General features: G+C 47.7%; 4 protein-coding genes across 6 annotated transcripts; 1 reads left to right on the top strand and 3 right to left on the bottom strand.

The window, feature by feature from the left end:
• Positions 1–822: 822 nt before the first annotated feature.
• On the bottom strand, positions 823–2448 carry LOC120958075 (60S ribosomal protein L11). The gene is made up of 4 exons (XM_040380631.2): positions 2360–2448; positions 2250–2261; positions 1602–2040; positions 823–1147 (listed from the first exon to the last, which is right to left on the bottom strand). The coding sequence occupies exons 2-4, from the start codon at positions 2250–2252 to the stop codon at positions 1017–1019; spliced, it is 573 nt and encodes a 190-aa protein (XP_040236565.1). The 5' UTR covers positions 2253–2261; positions 2360–2448; the 3' UTR covers positions 823–1016.
• Positions 2449–3261: 813 nt separating this feature from the next.
• On the bottom strand, positions 3262–4369 carry LOC120959649 (uncharacterized). The gene is made up of 2 exons (XM_040383218.2): positions 4095–4369; positions 3262–4034 (listed from the first exon to the last, which is right to left on the bottom strand). Exons 1-2 carry the CDS (start codon positions 4200–4202, stop codon positions 3834–3836), a joined length of 309 nt encoding a protein of 102 aa, XP_040239152.2. The 5' UTR covers positions 4203–4369; the 3' UTR covers positions 3262–3833.
• Positions 4370–4821: 452 nt separating this feature from the next.
• On the top strand, positions 4822–8654 carry LOC120955621 (cystathionine gamma-lyase). Of its 2 annotated transcripts, none has more exons than XM_040376661.2 (5): positions 4822–5038; positions 7113–7257; positions 7343–7717; positions 7785–7965; positions 8037–8654. In XM_040376661.2, exons 1-5 carry the CDS (start codon positions 5022–5024, stop codon positions 8504–8506), a joined length of 1188 nt encoding a protein of 395 aa, XP_040232595.1. In that variant the 5' UTR covers positions 4822–5021; the 3' UTR covers positions 8507–8654. The 2 variants fall into 2 exon arrangements, with proteins under 2 accessions (XP_040232595.1, XP_040232594.1); XM_040376660.2 differs by having other exon boundaries at positions 4823–5038; positions 7110–7257.
• On the bottom strand, positions 8637–12977 carry LOC120955619 (uncharacterized). 2 transcript variants are annotated; one of them, XM_040376655.2, is made up of 4 exons: positions 12594–12977; positions 12389–12427; positions 10783–12274; positions 8637–9110 (listed from the first exon to the last, which is right to left on the bottom strand). In XM_040376655.2, exons 1-4 carry the CDS (start codon positions 12708–12710, stop codon positions 8878–8880), a joined length of 1881 nt encoding a protein of 626 aa, XP_040232589.2. In that variant the 5' UTR covers positions 12711–12977; the 3' UTR covers positions 8637–8877. The 2 variants fall into 2 exon arrangements, with proteins under 2 accessions (XP_040232589.2, XP_040232588.2); XM_040376654.2 differs by having other exon boundaries at positions 8637–9113; positions 12594–12975.
• Between the last annotated feature and the right edge of the window lie 79 nt (positions 12978–13056).

The following is a 13056-nucleotide window of genomic DNA, read 5'->3' as shown; positions in this document are numbered from 1 at the left end:
ATGAATCTTTAAAGATTCGTGAGTCTCCAAGGATTCATGTATCTCGAAAGATTCATGAATCTGTGAGATTCATAAAATCCATATATCTCCAGGGATTCCTGAGTCTATCAAAATATTGAATTTGCGGGATTCCGCCTAACAATATTCCTGTCGTGGGTTCAAGCCTCGCATGGACCGTCTCCTCGTAGCAAAACAAACTATCCGGCTACGTGGTACTTGCACAGTCCCGAAAGCCTTTATAGGCTGGCATGACCACGTTGGTTGTTACTTCAAGAAGAAGAACAATGAAAAGCTCAAGTTCTATGAATCCTTGGAGATGTATGAATTTCTTGCAATTCATAAATCCCTAGAGATTCGTGAATCTTTCGAGATATATTAATATTACGCGATTCATGAGTCTTTCGAGGTTCAAAAATCTTTGGAGATTCATGAGTCTTTCCGATCGAGATTCAGAAACATTGAACCATTTCGTAAATTCATTCAGACTCGTGAACTTGAATCAGTTTTATCCAACAGGGTCCTTCTTTTCTAGGGACCTAAGTTGCCGGTTACTTGGCGTAAGACTCCAAATGATGGCGAGATTGATTTTCTGCTGTAACGTAAACAGATCAAAATCGACGTTTATGTCGGAGCGGACATTCTGCTGAACTTTCCGGCTTCATCATCACGACCGTTTGCTTAGAAGTGGTTGACAGAAAGTTGTTCCCCGGGGCGTGTCCTTGACGTTGTTTCTCCTCTAGTGTCGGTAAGGGCAGTTCGGATCATTACACTCAGTGACGAAGAAAGAGATGCCTCACAGCAACACAACAACACGCTAATATGTAGGTTTTGTACACCGTATTTTCACCCAAACCTTCGGCGATGATGGCTTCGATGAAAATTGTTTATTCTTTTCTCAACGCGCCCACCTGCTCCGGTCCTTCCTCCGCCTCCTCCGCGGCACACCTGTCTTACCCAAACTTTAGAAGCACTCGCAACACACATACACGTGCATAAGGAAGAGCGTATCCGGGCTCTTACTTCGCCTTGCTGTTCAGGATGACACCGTCGTACTTCTGCTGGAACCACTTCATCGCGTCCTCCTTGGTCAGACGGTGGATGAAGCCGATCTTGCCCATCTTGCGTCGTCGCTGGGCAACGTTGTATCCTGCAAAACAGAAAACAAAAACAAACGTTAGAACAGTCAGTATCACAGCAAATAGATGAAATGAAGGAATTGTGCGTATTTTCCGTATTCTGATTTCTATATCGTTGCTGTTCAGTACACCCTGATCCAATAAAAATGGTAGATTAATCGGTATGGCCAGAGCAAAAACGACCGAAACCGACTTCCGGGGGACAAATTTGCTTTCTGCACCGGACTGAACGTGACTCCGGGAAGTGTTGGAGAAACGTTTAATTAAGGTGCAACAGAGGCTTGAGTTTGAAAAATGCTGACAACTGAACGGGGACACTTGTTTGCCACAATGTAAACAGTCACAAAAAACTGAAGGATAACCACTTTTACCACCACTACACACATTTGAGCATAAATTGCTCCTTGCGCACTAAACAACAATTAGGTTCCTTCCACACACACCACACGCGCGCCTCACACTCACCTGGACGGCCAAGCACAACGTAGAAGTCCAAACCGTAGATACCGATCGTCGGATCGTACTTGATGCCCAGATCGATGTGTTCCTGGATGCCGAAGCCGAAGTTACCGGTCTGCGAGAAGTTGTCGCGACGCAGCTCGTACTCGCGCACCTTCAGGCCACGCTCGAGGATCTCCTCCGCCTTGGCACCACGCACCGTACAGTGGACGGCAATCTTTTCGTTACGACGGATGCCGAATGAGCGCACGGTGTAGCGGGCCTTCGAGTAGACGGGCGTCTGGTTGGTCAGCTGTTCCAGCACCTTGGCGGCACGTGTCAGCCTATCACCGGACTCGCCGACGCAAATGTTCAGGCAGAGCTTGCGGATACGCAGATCGCGCATCACGTTCTTCGACTTGTCCTTGCCCGCAGCGGGCTTTGCGGTCTTTTCATCCTTCGCTGGCTACGGGGTTGCGCACGGCACACGACGGTAGGGAGAGGAAGAAAGAAGAGAAGACACATTGCCGATTTAACACAACAATACACAGGTGTACACCGAATGCCATGCTCATGCCGCGGGTAAGGGTCGGGTGGATGTTGCATCCCCCCGCCTGTCACGATTGATATCCTTCCTCCGGCGAGCTCCACGACTGCGCTCTCTCACACACTTACCATTGTGGCTACCTAAAACGAAACGAAAGAAATAACGAATTTAGCTACACTGCAGAATACTCTTCGCTCACTCGTACCCGGTTCGGTGGTGGTCCGATTCGGTTCCGTACCTTAAATTACGAGGAATTCGTAGCAGACCGTGGAACAACGCGTCCGCTAAACAACAAATTTCACCGGAAAAAGAACTGTCAGAAGGCCGATGGCCGAAACCTCATTTCCGTTTTTGCCTGACAGTACGGGTGGGCCAGTTGACAGTTGCGTGGCGCGTTTTAGGCGGCGAGTTGGTTTCTGGGAGAATTCAATGTGCTATGCTATTGTCTTTTCTCAGTAATGTTTTTGAAAAATTAGAAACATTTTACTGAAATTGCCCAAAAGCAAATGATTTCATAACAATAAGATAGAGAATATAGCAATTTGCAAGATGCATATGGTAATCTGCTATCTTTTAAAGTATTGAATCGTAGAAATTGATCGAAACAATCTGTTTTTCGAGGGAAATTAACGAATCACCCTGTATAGATGGCGAATCAACTGTGGCACATGTGCTGATGGAAATTTAAAATTAATTTATTGTCCTTTCTCATAAAAACAGCGCACAGAAGGCAATTAAATAGTTTTAAGGTGGTTAAATCAGTTAAAAACTCATCACAGATAAATATTAAAATAATTATTTTTGAACACTGCTGTTGCAACGGCTATTCAAACATTCAACCAACCGCCATCGCGAGCCAACAGCGGAAACAAATTTCAGTTGCTTTTGCTCTTCGGTTAACATAGTTCAGATTCAACGAATATTCACTAAATTCCTTAATATCCCAAGTAGCACAATCTTGTTAAGAAACCGTTAAAAGTATGCCTAAAAGTATTACTTTTAGCTTTCCATACAGCAGTAATTCCAGGGCTTAAAACACTGCGTAACGCTCTCCTGGCTTCGTCAATGTTTCGTTAAAATTGAAAATTTAACCGGTATTTTTAACGAAAAGGATCAAAATTAACGAAAAAATCGACAAGGATGGCAATAGGTTTCTTTCCGTTTTAGTCATCATGTATCTATTTCTTCGTTGAGCTATCGTTTTCATTTTTTTATGAATTAAATTAATGTAATTTGTATTTTTTATATTAATTATCCACCATATTGGTTGGATCCTACGGCGGGACATTTGTCGCTATCGTCCCGCAAATGATCCGGCGCGGTGAAGACATCCCGATGGAACTGCTTAACTTCGGTGCGTAAACGAGGGCTACAGCGCGGGGCGTCACGGTGCGGCCTCATTGTACGCGGCATTTCCATGCCATCTGCTGATAAGGCCTGTGTCGTACTGGACGGCCAGTGTTTCACGATCTAGTGCACCTTGCTGTTTTCATACAACCGACTGAGATCCGTCTCCTGTCCGGATGGTTGTTGTTGTTACTGTCTCCGTAGGCGTCGTTCGATTTCAGTGCCCAAAAAGGATGCCCTTTGCGGGAAGAATTCTTCTCGTGCACCATATTTACCGAGGTGCACCATCATTCCACAGCCGCCGCCACCAAACGCTTGCGTGCTCTTGCGCCGCAGGTTCATCAGTATCGCACTAGAGAGCGAGGCTATCCCGGTGGCTGTAGACGGCCGTCGTACAGCTGTTGACCACCGTCGAGATTATGGAAATGTGGGACAAGGGGCGCATGTTTTGTTGCGGCTAGTGCAGTGCTGACGGTAGTGCACGACCGCGAGGCAGGAACAATATTGGACGGCGTCATTCTCTGTATTTGATGGAGCGGGCGGAACTCTACCACCGAGTTTAAATGCTGCGAGAAATATTAAAAATATAGTTAATGCGATGATAATGGTGATAAAGATACACTAACCTGTTGTACAAGCTTGATAATACACAAATTACAAGCTGTAAAATTTGCGGCTGCTTGCTTTTCTTGTCGCCTTTCATCACACACGAAGCTTGACGAACTTTTTGACATTATGAATGGCGGCGCAGCACATACAGTATGTCTCAAAAAGTATCTTCATCAAGAGCAAATTAATTAAATCAAATAATTTAATGATTTTAAATATAATATATTTTTAGTTTGGAAAATGGTATGCGATGTGTTAATACGTCGAAAATCTCCATCAAAATTAAACAAAATATTTATTCTATTTTCTTTTTAATTGTCATATCAAATAAAGATAAACTGAAATCAAATATTAAACATGTGATTAAAATAATGAAATGTTTTGCAATTAAAATCAGAGGGCTTAATTAAATAAATATTAAAAATAAAATGGTTTTTAAACTCTGCTTAAACTACATAGAAACTACATAGTGTTGACAAAATTTGAATAACACTGTCAGTTATATTGGTCTGAGTCAAAAATAACAAGGTAACGGAACATGTCGTTATGCTGTAACGCAAGCAAATGTCATATTCCCTTAAGAAACTCTATTTGATTTTTAACGGCTTTAAGAAACTGTTAATAATCAAATAGAGTTTCTTAAGGCTACTTGGGATAAATGTAAAATAAAAAACCAAATTAATATTTTGACCTATATCCTTGCGCTCCCGGTCCCATTGTTTTCCCCCCACATCGCAGATTCTGCGCTAAAAAAATTGCGTGGTCCGTACCGTCGATCTCGATGATCGTGCGAGACGGCCGCGTGTCGCTGGACATTTAATTCTACATCGCCGCACGAGACGGACCTGGTGTGCTGCCCGTGTGCTCGTTGTTCAGAGTGTTGCCGTTTCCGAGTGTTGTTACTTTCTGTTCAATCCGTTCAAAACAGCATTTGCCGTGAAGCAATGGCCCAATCAAACAGGTGCGTAGAGACACGTTTGTTTACATCCGCGAAATTTACACGTCGAATGTAGTACAGGTGACGCAATTTGCAAAAGAGGAAAAGTGATGCAAAATGTTAAAACATTTTGCAAGTAACAAATGCATTACGCTAATTGTATTTGCACATAAACATGGCAATTTCCACTTCTGGAAAGTGTGTACGCGTCAAAATTTGCACATGTATTCCCCCGGGATGGGACCGGCCGGAGTGGCCGGTGTTATTTTTATCAGATTTGTTTACCACTTGTCTCAGGGGGGATGGTGTTGTGATTTGCTGTCGCAGCTTTACAGGGTTTTCCAGGAGTTCTCATAGCTGTGGGGAACTTTATTGACGTTTTCGAATGCGAAATGAACTTAAAGTAAAGGGAATTGGACTCTAGTTGGACTATAGCACTTTTGTAGGACAAATCCAATAGGAAATCCCTATAAAGTCCACCGTTTGTCCGATACAACGATACGTACTTTCCAATAACAGTTTAGCGAAGGGAATTCCACCAATTTTTAAATCATGCTGAGTACGAGTTCGTTATACATTCATAACCCGTCCCGTGAAAGTGGAAAAAAACGCTCCACTGCACGACAATTGGCATAGCAAATTACTGTTTTAATTGCACTCAAATCAGCAAGTATCGCGTTATGACGATGAAGATGATTACATGTGTGGTCAGTTATCGTCCTCCCCTGCCACTGCTAAACAGGCCAATTGGATGACGATGCACTTTTGTCGTGTGTAGCCCTTGCCATTAAAACCGGATCCCCCGGAAAACGTACACCGGCTAGACAACTATGAATGGCGAGCGGCGAGTGGCTTTCGTAATACTAAACCACACAAGAAAAGAAGAAAGGTTGTAAGTTGGAAAGGATCTTATTACGAGCGTTTTGAGTGGCTTCTTTGGAACCCCAAAGAGCACAGAAAACAGTCTCGTACCGGTTACGGTTCATTAACATTCATTTCGAATTGTAGTGGACATTCTATCCGTTATCTTTAAATGGTAAGATAAGCCCTAAACGAGTCGTAAATTGCTCTGGCTGTACACACACACCCTGCCCTGGATATCCCCTGATAACTTAATCGTATGCTATTGACTGTGTTTTATCTATCATGGCATCGTGATAACGGACAGATAAAGCTCGCGAAAATAGACCCACCCAGATTGTGCCCAAACCCCCGGGTCCCTTACGCACCTCCACAACGCACACGTTCACTTAAAGGTTCATTGTCAATCACGTCCAGTGAACCTGCGTGTGACGTGTGCGTTTGGCGGTGCGACCGGCGGCGTTTCTTTCCAATTGGCACTTGAAAGGATTCTTAAATAAGCGTAATGCCCATCATCATTCATCCCTGCCGTAGAGTTGGCACTATCACCAGCTGCTGATAACGGTCGCAAAAGACCCTAACCACACAGACGCATACATTTTGTCGTTCTCTGGAGCGCCATTTAAATCGGCTGATCGGTCCCCCAACAGAAGAAAAAAACGCGCCATATCATGTGCGTTAGAGGAGGAACCAATTTTGCTCAAAATTGCTCACGACAGACACATCCTTGTTCCATTGTGCTCCGGCAATCACTCAAAAAATTCATTTTTTCTTGTTGCAACAACTGACGTCAGACTTTTTTCTGTCTCGAAATCAAACACTGATGGAGAGGAGCGCGCAGTACACAATAAAGTACTTTAAATATTTCGGGATGCAAAAATACACAACACCGAAGAGTGGTCAAACACATCACACAACACACCCCAAAGTGATAAGAATATCTGCGGGTGAAGTATAGAAAAAGTAAAACCAAAAACCGCACCATATATTAAAATGTGTGTGTGTGTACCACCGCGGTGTCTCATCAGTCCCCCCTCATTCCTTATCAGCGCGAAGAAAATACGAAACCACGGATACACAACACACCGTTGACACCAATCAAAACACGCGTTTTTTTTCCTCTTTTTTGCTTAAAGGTTAATCAGCTGATGAAACCCACACACTAAAAGCAGTACAGATAATTTAAAATTAATAAAATCATTTTCATTTGCTTTCTTACCAATTTCCTATGCAGCAGCGATGGCTTCCTCAGCCAGCCGAAGGGCTTCTCCACCAAAGCGATCCACGTTGGGCAGGATCCGGAGCAGTGGAACAGCATGGCGGTGGTGCCACCGATCAGCATGAGCACCACGTTCAAGCAGCACGGTCCGGGGCAGCATGCGGTACGGACAAAGCCACCGTATATTGATGAACTTGATGAACTGTTTTAAACGCCATTTTCCATATCCATCCACTCCCTTTCTCTAGGGCTTCGAGTACGGGCGCAGCGGAAACCCAACGCGCGACGTGCTGGAACGCTGCCTTGCCTCGCTGGACAATGGACGCTTCGGGCTAACGTTCTCGTCCGGGCTCGGTGCGACGACGACCATCATTACGATGCTGCAGAACGGTGACCACATCGTTGCCGGTGACGATCTGTACGGCGGCACCAACCGGTTGCTGCGCAATGTCGCCCTCAAGATGGGCATTGAGGTTGATTTCGTCGATCTTACCAACATGCAGCTGGTAGAGCAGGCGATCAAACCGAACACGCGGCTGTTCTGGATGGAAACGCCAACCAATCCGCTGCTGAAGGTGGTGGACATACGGGCGGTGTCGGAGATCGCCCACAAGCATCCGGGTGTAAGTGATTTGGGGCCTGCTTTTAGAAGATTTGGAATTGGAAAAAATATTATTTCTTCTCTTCTAGATCGTGGTGGTTGTGGACAACACGTTCCTGTCGTCGTACCTGCAGCGCCCGCTTGATTTGGGCGCGGACGTCGTCATGTACTCGCTGACGAAGTACATGAACGGTCACTCGGATGTCATTATGGGTGCCATGGTAACGAACGATGAGGCTGTGTACGAACGTTTGAAGTTCCTGCAAAATGGTGAGCATTTTCTTCTTTTGCTTGCACATTAAACTCAATAATAATTTACTTCTATCAAATGCATTTTTTAGCCGCCGGTATTGTGCCATCCCCGTTCGACTGCTATCTGGTCAACCGGAGCCTGAAAACGCTCGCCCTGCGCATGGAACGCCACAAGAGCAACTCGCTGGCGATTGCCAGGTTCCTCGAAACGCATCCAAAGGTGGAGCGGGTGCTGCACCCGGGCCTGCCGAGCCACCCGCAGCACGAGCTGGCCAAGCGGCAAACGTACGGGCACAGCGGCATCATGTCGTTCTACATCCGCGGCGGGCTGGAGGAGTCGAGCAACTTCCTGAAGGCGCTGCATGTGTTCACGCTCGCGGAAAGCCTCGGCGGGTACGAAAGCCTGGCCGAGCTGCCGTCGGTGATGACGCACGCGTCGGTGCCGCTGCAGCAGCGCCAGGAGCTCGGCATTACCGACGGACTGGTTCGGCTTTCCGTCGGGCTGGAGGATGTGGATGATCTGATCGCCGATTTGCAGCAAGCGCTGGATAAGGCATAAGGAATGCTGCGCGGTTGCGGAAACAACCATTACTGCCCCTTTCGGAAAATGCCTGCCCAACGGCAGCAAACGTACAAACAACAAACAAGCATAAAATACACCCCAAAATCTTAACATTTGCCATAAAATGTGCGTGAAACCACGTTTGCATGATCTTGTTTCCGATTTATTGCACGTTCGCGTGTACGTGTGAGGGCTATAAACTAATGTGTTAGAAGTCCTCCTGCCTTTTGCTATTATTAATTTTCGCTACCTAACTGCTCTTCCGCTTAACACACCCATTATCATACAATATCAAGAATAATTACTAAAAAAAACAGAAAATTCAACTAACAGGGAGGCGACGCACGGGCCCCGAGTATTGTGGAGCCTCATTGTTGGATGCTTGCTAAGGCCAGGCATGCCGGGCACCGGTTGCTTTGCTCCGGTGGCTGCTGCCCATCATTTGCTTCCTCGCCACCGTTGCCATCCTCGGCGGGCTGGGCGGGTTTGGGCACTGTCTTTTGTTCTGTTTCGCCATCGACGTCGTCCACCTGGCGGTGGCAGCTGAGATGATAATTATTGCTACAGTCTGCACACGCCCGTAGCTCCTCGTTGCTGGTTCCTGCTGGAAAAACAGAAAATTCGAATTAATTATTCAATAATATCACTATAAGAATTCTACTACATTTCCTACGCTAATTCCTACGCTAATTTACTGTCAGGTATATTTTGTCGATTGGAAGTGGAATTGTATCGGTTCCATATCCGGACCAGGACAAAGTACCGTTCCGAATTTGAATCAGGAACAGTTCCAGATACAGTTTATGCAAATAAATGAAATCGGAAGCTATTTCTGGATCTGGTTGTGGTTCATCATCGGTTCCAGGATCGGTATGGGTTCAGTATTTGTTCCAGGTACTTTATGGATTTACTTTCAGTTCCAGCACTGATGTTGATTCATAAGTAGTTCCAGGACTGGTATGGGTTCAGTATATGTTCCAATTCATGTATGGATTCGGTATCAGTTCCAAGACCAATATGGGTTCATGATAAATTCTAGGACCAGTATGGGTTCATGATCGGTTCCAGGACCGGTATGGGTTCAGTACCAGTTCCAGGTACTTTATGGGTTTACTTTCAGTTCCAGCACTGATGTTGATTCATAAGTAGTTCCAGGACTGGTATGGGTTCAGTATATGTACCAATTCCTGTATGGATTCAGTATCAGTTCCAAGAACAGTATGGGTTCATGATAGATTCTAGGATCGGTATGGGTTCATGATAGGTACCAGGACCGGGATGGGTTCAGTATCAGTTCCAGGACCAGTATGAATTCATCATAGCTCCCAGAACCAGTATCGGTTCATGATCGGTTCCAGGACCGGTATGGATTCAGTATCAGTCCAGGTACTTTCTGGGTCTACTTTCAGTTCCAGCACTGATGTTGATTCATAGGTAGTTCCAGGACTGGCATGGGTTCAGTATCTGTTCCAATTCCTATATGGATTCAGTATCAGTTCCAAGAACAGTATGGGTTCATGATAGATTCCAGGACCAGTATGTGTTCATGATCGGCTCCAGGGCAGGTATGAGTTCCTGATCGGTTCGAGGGTAGGTATGACTTCATGATCGGATCCAGGACCAATATGACTTCATGATATGTTTCAGGGCAGGTTCAGGATCGGTTCCACGACCAGTGTGGGTTCAGGTTCAGTTCTTAGACCGGTATGACCAGTATTGGTTCCTGGACCAGAATGGGTTTAGTATTGGTTCCTGGACCGGAATGGGTTCAGTATTGGTTCCTGGACCGGAATGGGTTCAGTATTGGTTATGGTCAGTGAACCGGCATATGGTCATGTGTAGTTCTTCAACCAGAAAAGGTGATGTATTGGTGCAAGAACCAATATGGTCTTGGTTTTGGGTTAAGGTTTCTTAAGGGGTAGTCATAAGTTCTTCTTCTTCTTCTATTTGGCGTAACATCCTACGCGGACAAGCCGACCTATACAGGCTTTAGAGACTTAATTCATTACCACAAAACCTGATAGTCAATCCTTACTACGGGGCGACGGTTCATTCTAGGTTTGAAGCCATGACGGGCATGTTATTGAGACGTACGAGTTGACGACTGTACTACGGGACCGCCCCGTCGTCATAAGTACGTTATTTTAATTGCGTTTCGAGAGCATTATTTCCGGCGTGCTCTTTACAGTGAAGGGGATTTTTGATATTAAAATGTGTAACCCTGTAACCTGACCACATTAACTAGTAAATAATTAAAAAAAAGCAATACACACCGATTTGATTGCACACGACGCAGCACAGTTTGTTCTCGGGCTGGAGCTCCTCCTCGGAGACGCTCTCCAGCTGGACAGGCTTCACCTCAACCACCGGCGTTTCCTGCACCGGCTGCGAAGAAGAAGAAGGCGGCGGTGGTGATGGCGGTATCGTCACCCCACCACCTGCCCACGGTTTGCGCGCACTGATCGCTTTCTCCGCCGACGTGGCGGTGTACAGCAGCCGCTTGTTAGCGTTGTACCGGCGCTTCTGTACGATGTAAAACTGCTGCTCGTAGTAGTCGAACCGGCCGTAGTGATACTCCTTCCGCTCCGTGCTGCAGCAGCTGCGACGCTTGCGCTCGTTTTTGCGCCCCTTCAGCAAGTTGCTGTCCTCGATCGTGTGCAGGGCGAACATTTTCAGAAAGCTGTACTGCTCCAGCTCGTCGATGCTGGTCGGCAGCGTGCCGGTCGGTTCTTCCGGTGGCAGCGGGGGTAACGACAGCGGTGGCAACCGTTCGGCCGATACCGGCTCGTCCGTTTGCTTCGGCGGGACAGCAGCGCCGCCGCTCGTCCCGGGTGTCGATGCACGCGAGTTGGACGAATCGGACGAAGCGCTTACCGAACCGGCCCGACAGTTTCGGGCGCTCTTGGACGCCGAACCGGGTGGGCTCGTTGTCGATGTGGTTGTTGCTGTTGGTGGCAGTGATTTTGTCGCCGGTTTTTGTGTTGTTTTGACCTTGCTCAGCGCTTGCAGCAGATTGCTACGGCCCCGCTTCACCGCAGCCGACTCGCGGATAACGATCGGCGGCGTTGCACGATCTTCCGTATCGTTCACCGCTGTTGTTGGTGGTTCCGGCTCCAACAGTTCCTGCTTCGGCTCCTGCTTCAGCACCGTAACCACGACCGGAGTAGTCGATCGCGAGCGAAGCATTTTTGTCGGCACCAGCGGTTGCTCGGGCGGCGTTTTGCGTCGATTGCCCGTCCGGGCCGGGCCGGGCATCACGGGCGGCGGTGGCGTTGACATCGTGCACGAGGGCGGCGATCGTGCCGCCGGGGAAGGCTTCTCTTTTAAGGCAGTGGTGTTGTTGTTGTTGTGTAGCAGATCACGCTCCTCCTTGGGTTTCAGCAGTGACGTCTGCAGCACCGGTCGCTTCCGCAGCCGCACCGTGTCTGGCTTTCGCTCCTGTTCCGGCTGGGCGGTGGTGGCCGCCTCTGCCGCGGCGCAGCTCAGCAGCGGATACTTCTGGTACAGCTGGCTCTCGTTCAGCCGCTCCGAGACGGCGTGCGGGACGTACGCGGCGCTGCACTGTATTTCCGCGTGGCTCGACAGCACCCAGGCGACGTAACCGTTGGCAAGGTCATCGCCGAGCTCGATGTGCTTCTCGGTGGCCGTCTTGCGCTGGAAGTGCTTCAGCCGCCGGGCCAGATCCTGCACCAGCCCGCTCTGCTCCTTCCCGATCGCTCGCATCTCGTCCTCCAGCTCGAGCAAGTATTGCTTCACCTGCCCTTGCTGCTGACAAATGATGATCGAATCAGGACACAGACACACAAAGAGACACACATTAGTCAAAGGACAGCGCCTACTTTTTTGGGTGGAGGGACGTGGATTGGAACAACTTCCTACCTGTATTGCTGATAAACTGTTGTATCGTTGGGCGAAATACTGAGGCGAGAAAGAGAAAGGAAGCGATAACAAAGGAAAGATCACAATTTAACATTTCACTATTCTTTTGATGGGCAGGTGATGAACGTGTTTTTCGTCACGACACAGCATATACACACGCACCTACACACACACACACACACTGCCACGAGCCAGCCGTACCCACCTGATGCACTTTCACGCAGTCCCGCAAAGATCGCTGGCAGTAGGCGATGTCGTCCTTCAGCGTGTCCGGTATGAGGAACTCCCGGATGGCCTTCCGCTTCTGGCTGTCGCTGACCATCTTGAGGGCAGTGGGAAGGGGGCGGGTGTGAGAGGAAAACTGGGACGGAACACCTCTGCGCCTGCACACGTCCGATACCGTGCTGGGCAGGAAGGGCGAATGTTGCTCCCACCACCTGGTGGGCACCGAGAACCAATCGCTCTCGCTACTGGTGTATTATCAACCGCACACACACACTGCACACCGCGCACTACAGACGAGACGGACCATATGGGTTGACACAACTGCGGCGAGCACTGTCATCCAGCGGAATGTTGCCGAGCACGGTCCGTGGGAAATTGGTTTTGACGAAAGATTATTGAAAAAGTGTTGCTTTCAGCGGTTGTTTAGCTCATGAAAGGGAAGC

This window comes from Anopheles coluzzii, chromosome 3 (genome assembly GCF_943734685.1).
Source record: "Anopheles coluzzii chromosome 3, AcolN3, whole genome shotgun sequence".
NCBI lineage: Eukaryota > Metazoa > Arthropoda > Insecta > Diptera > Culicidae > Anopheles > Anopheles coluzzii.
Note: the sequence above shows the minus strand (reverse complement) of the source record. Positions and strands in the feature narration are given on the sequence as shown.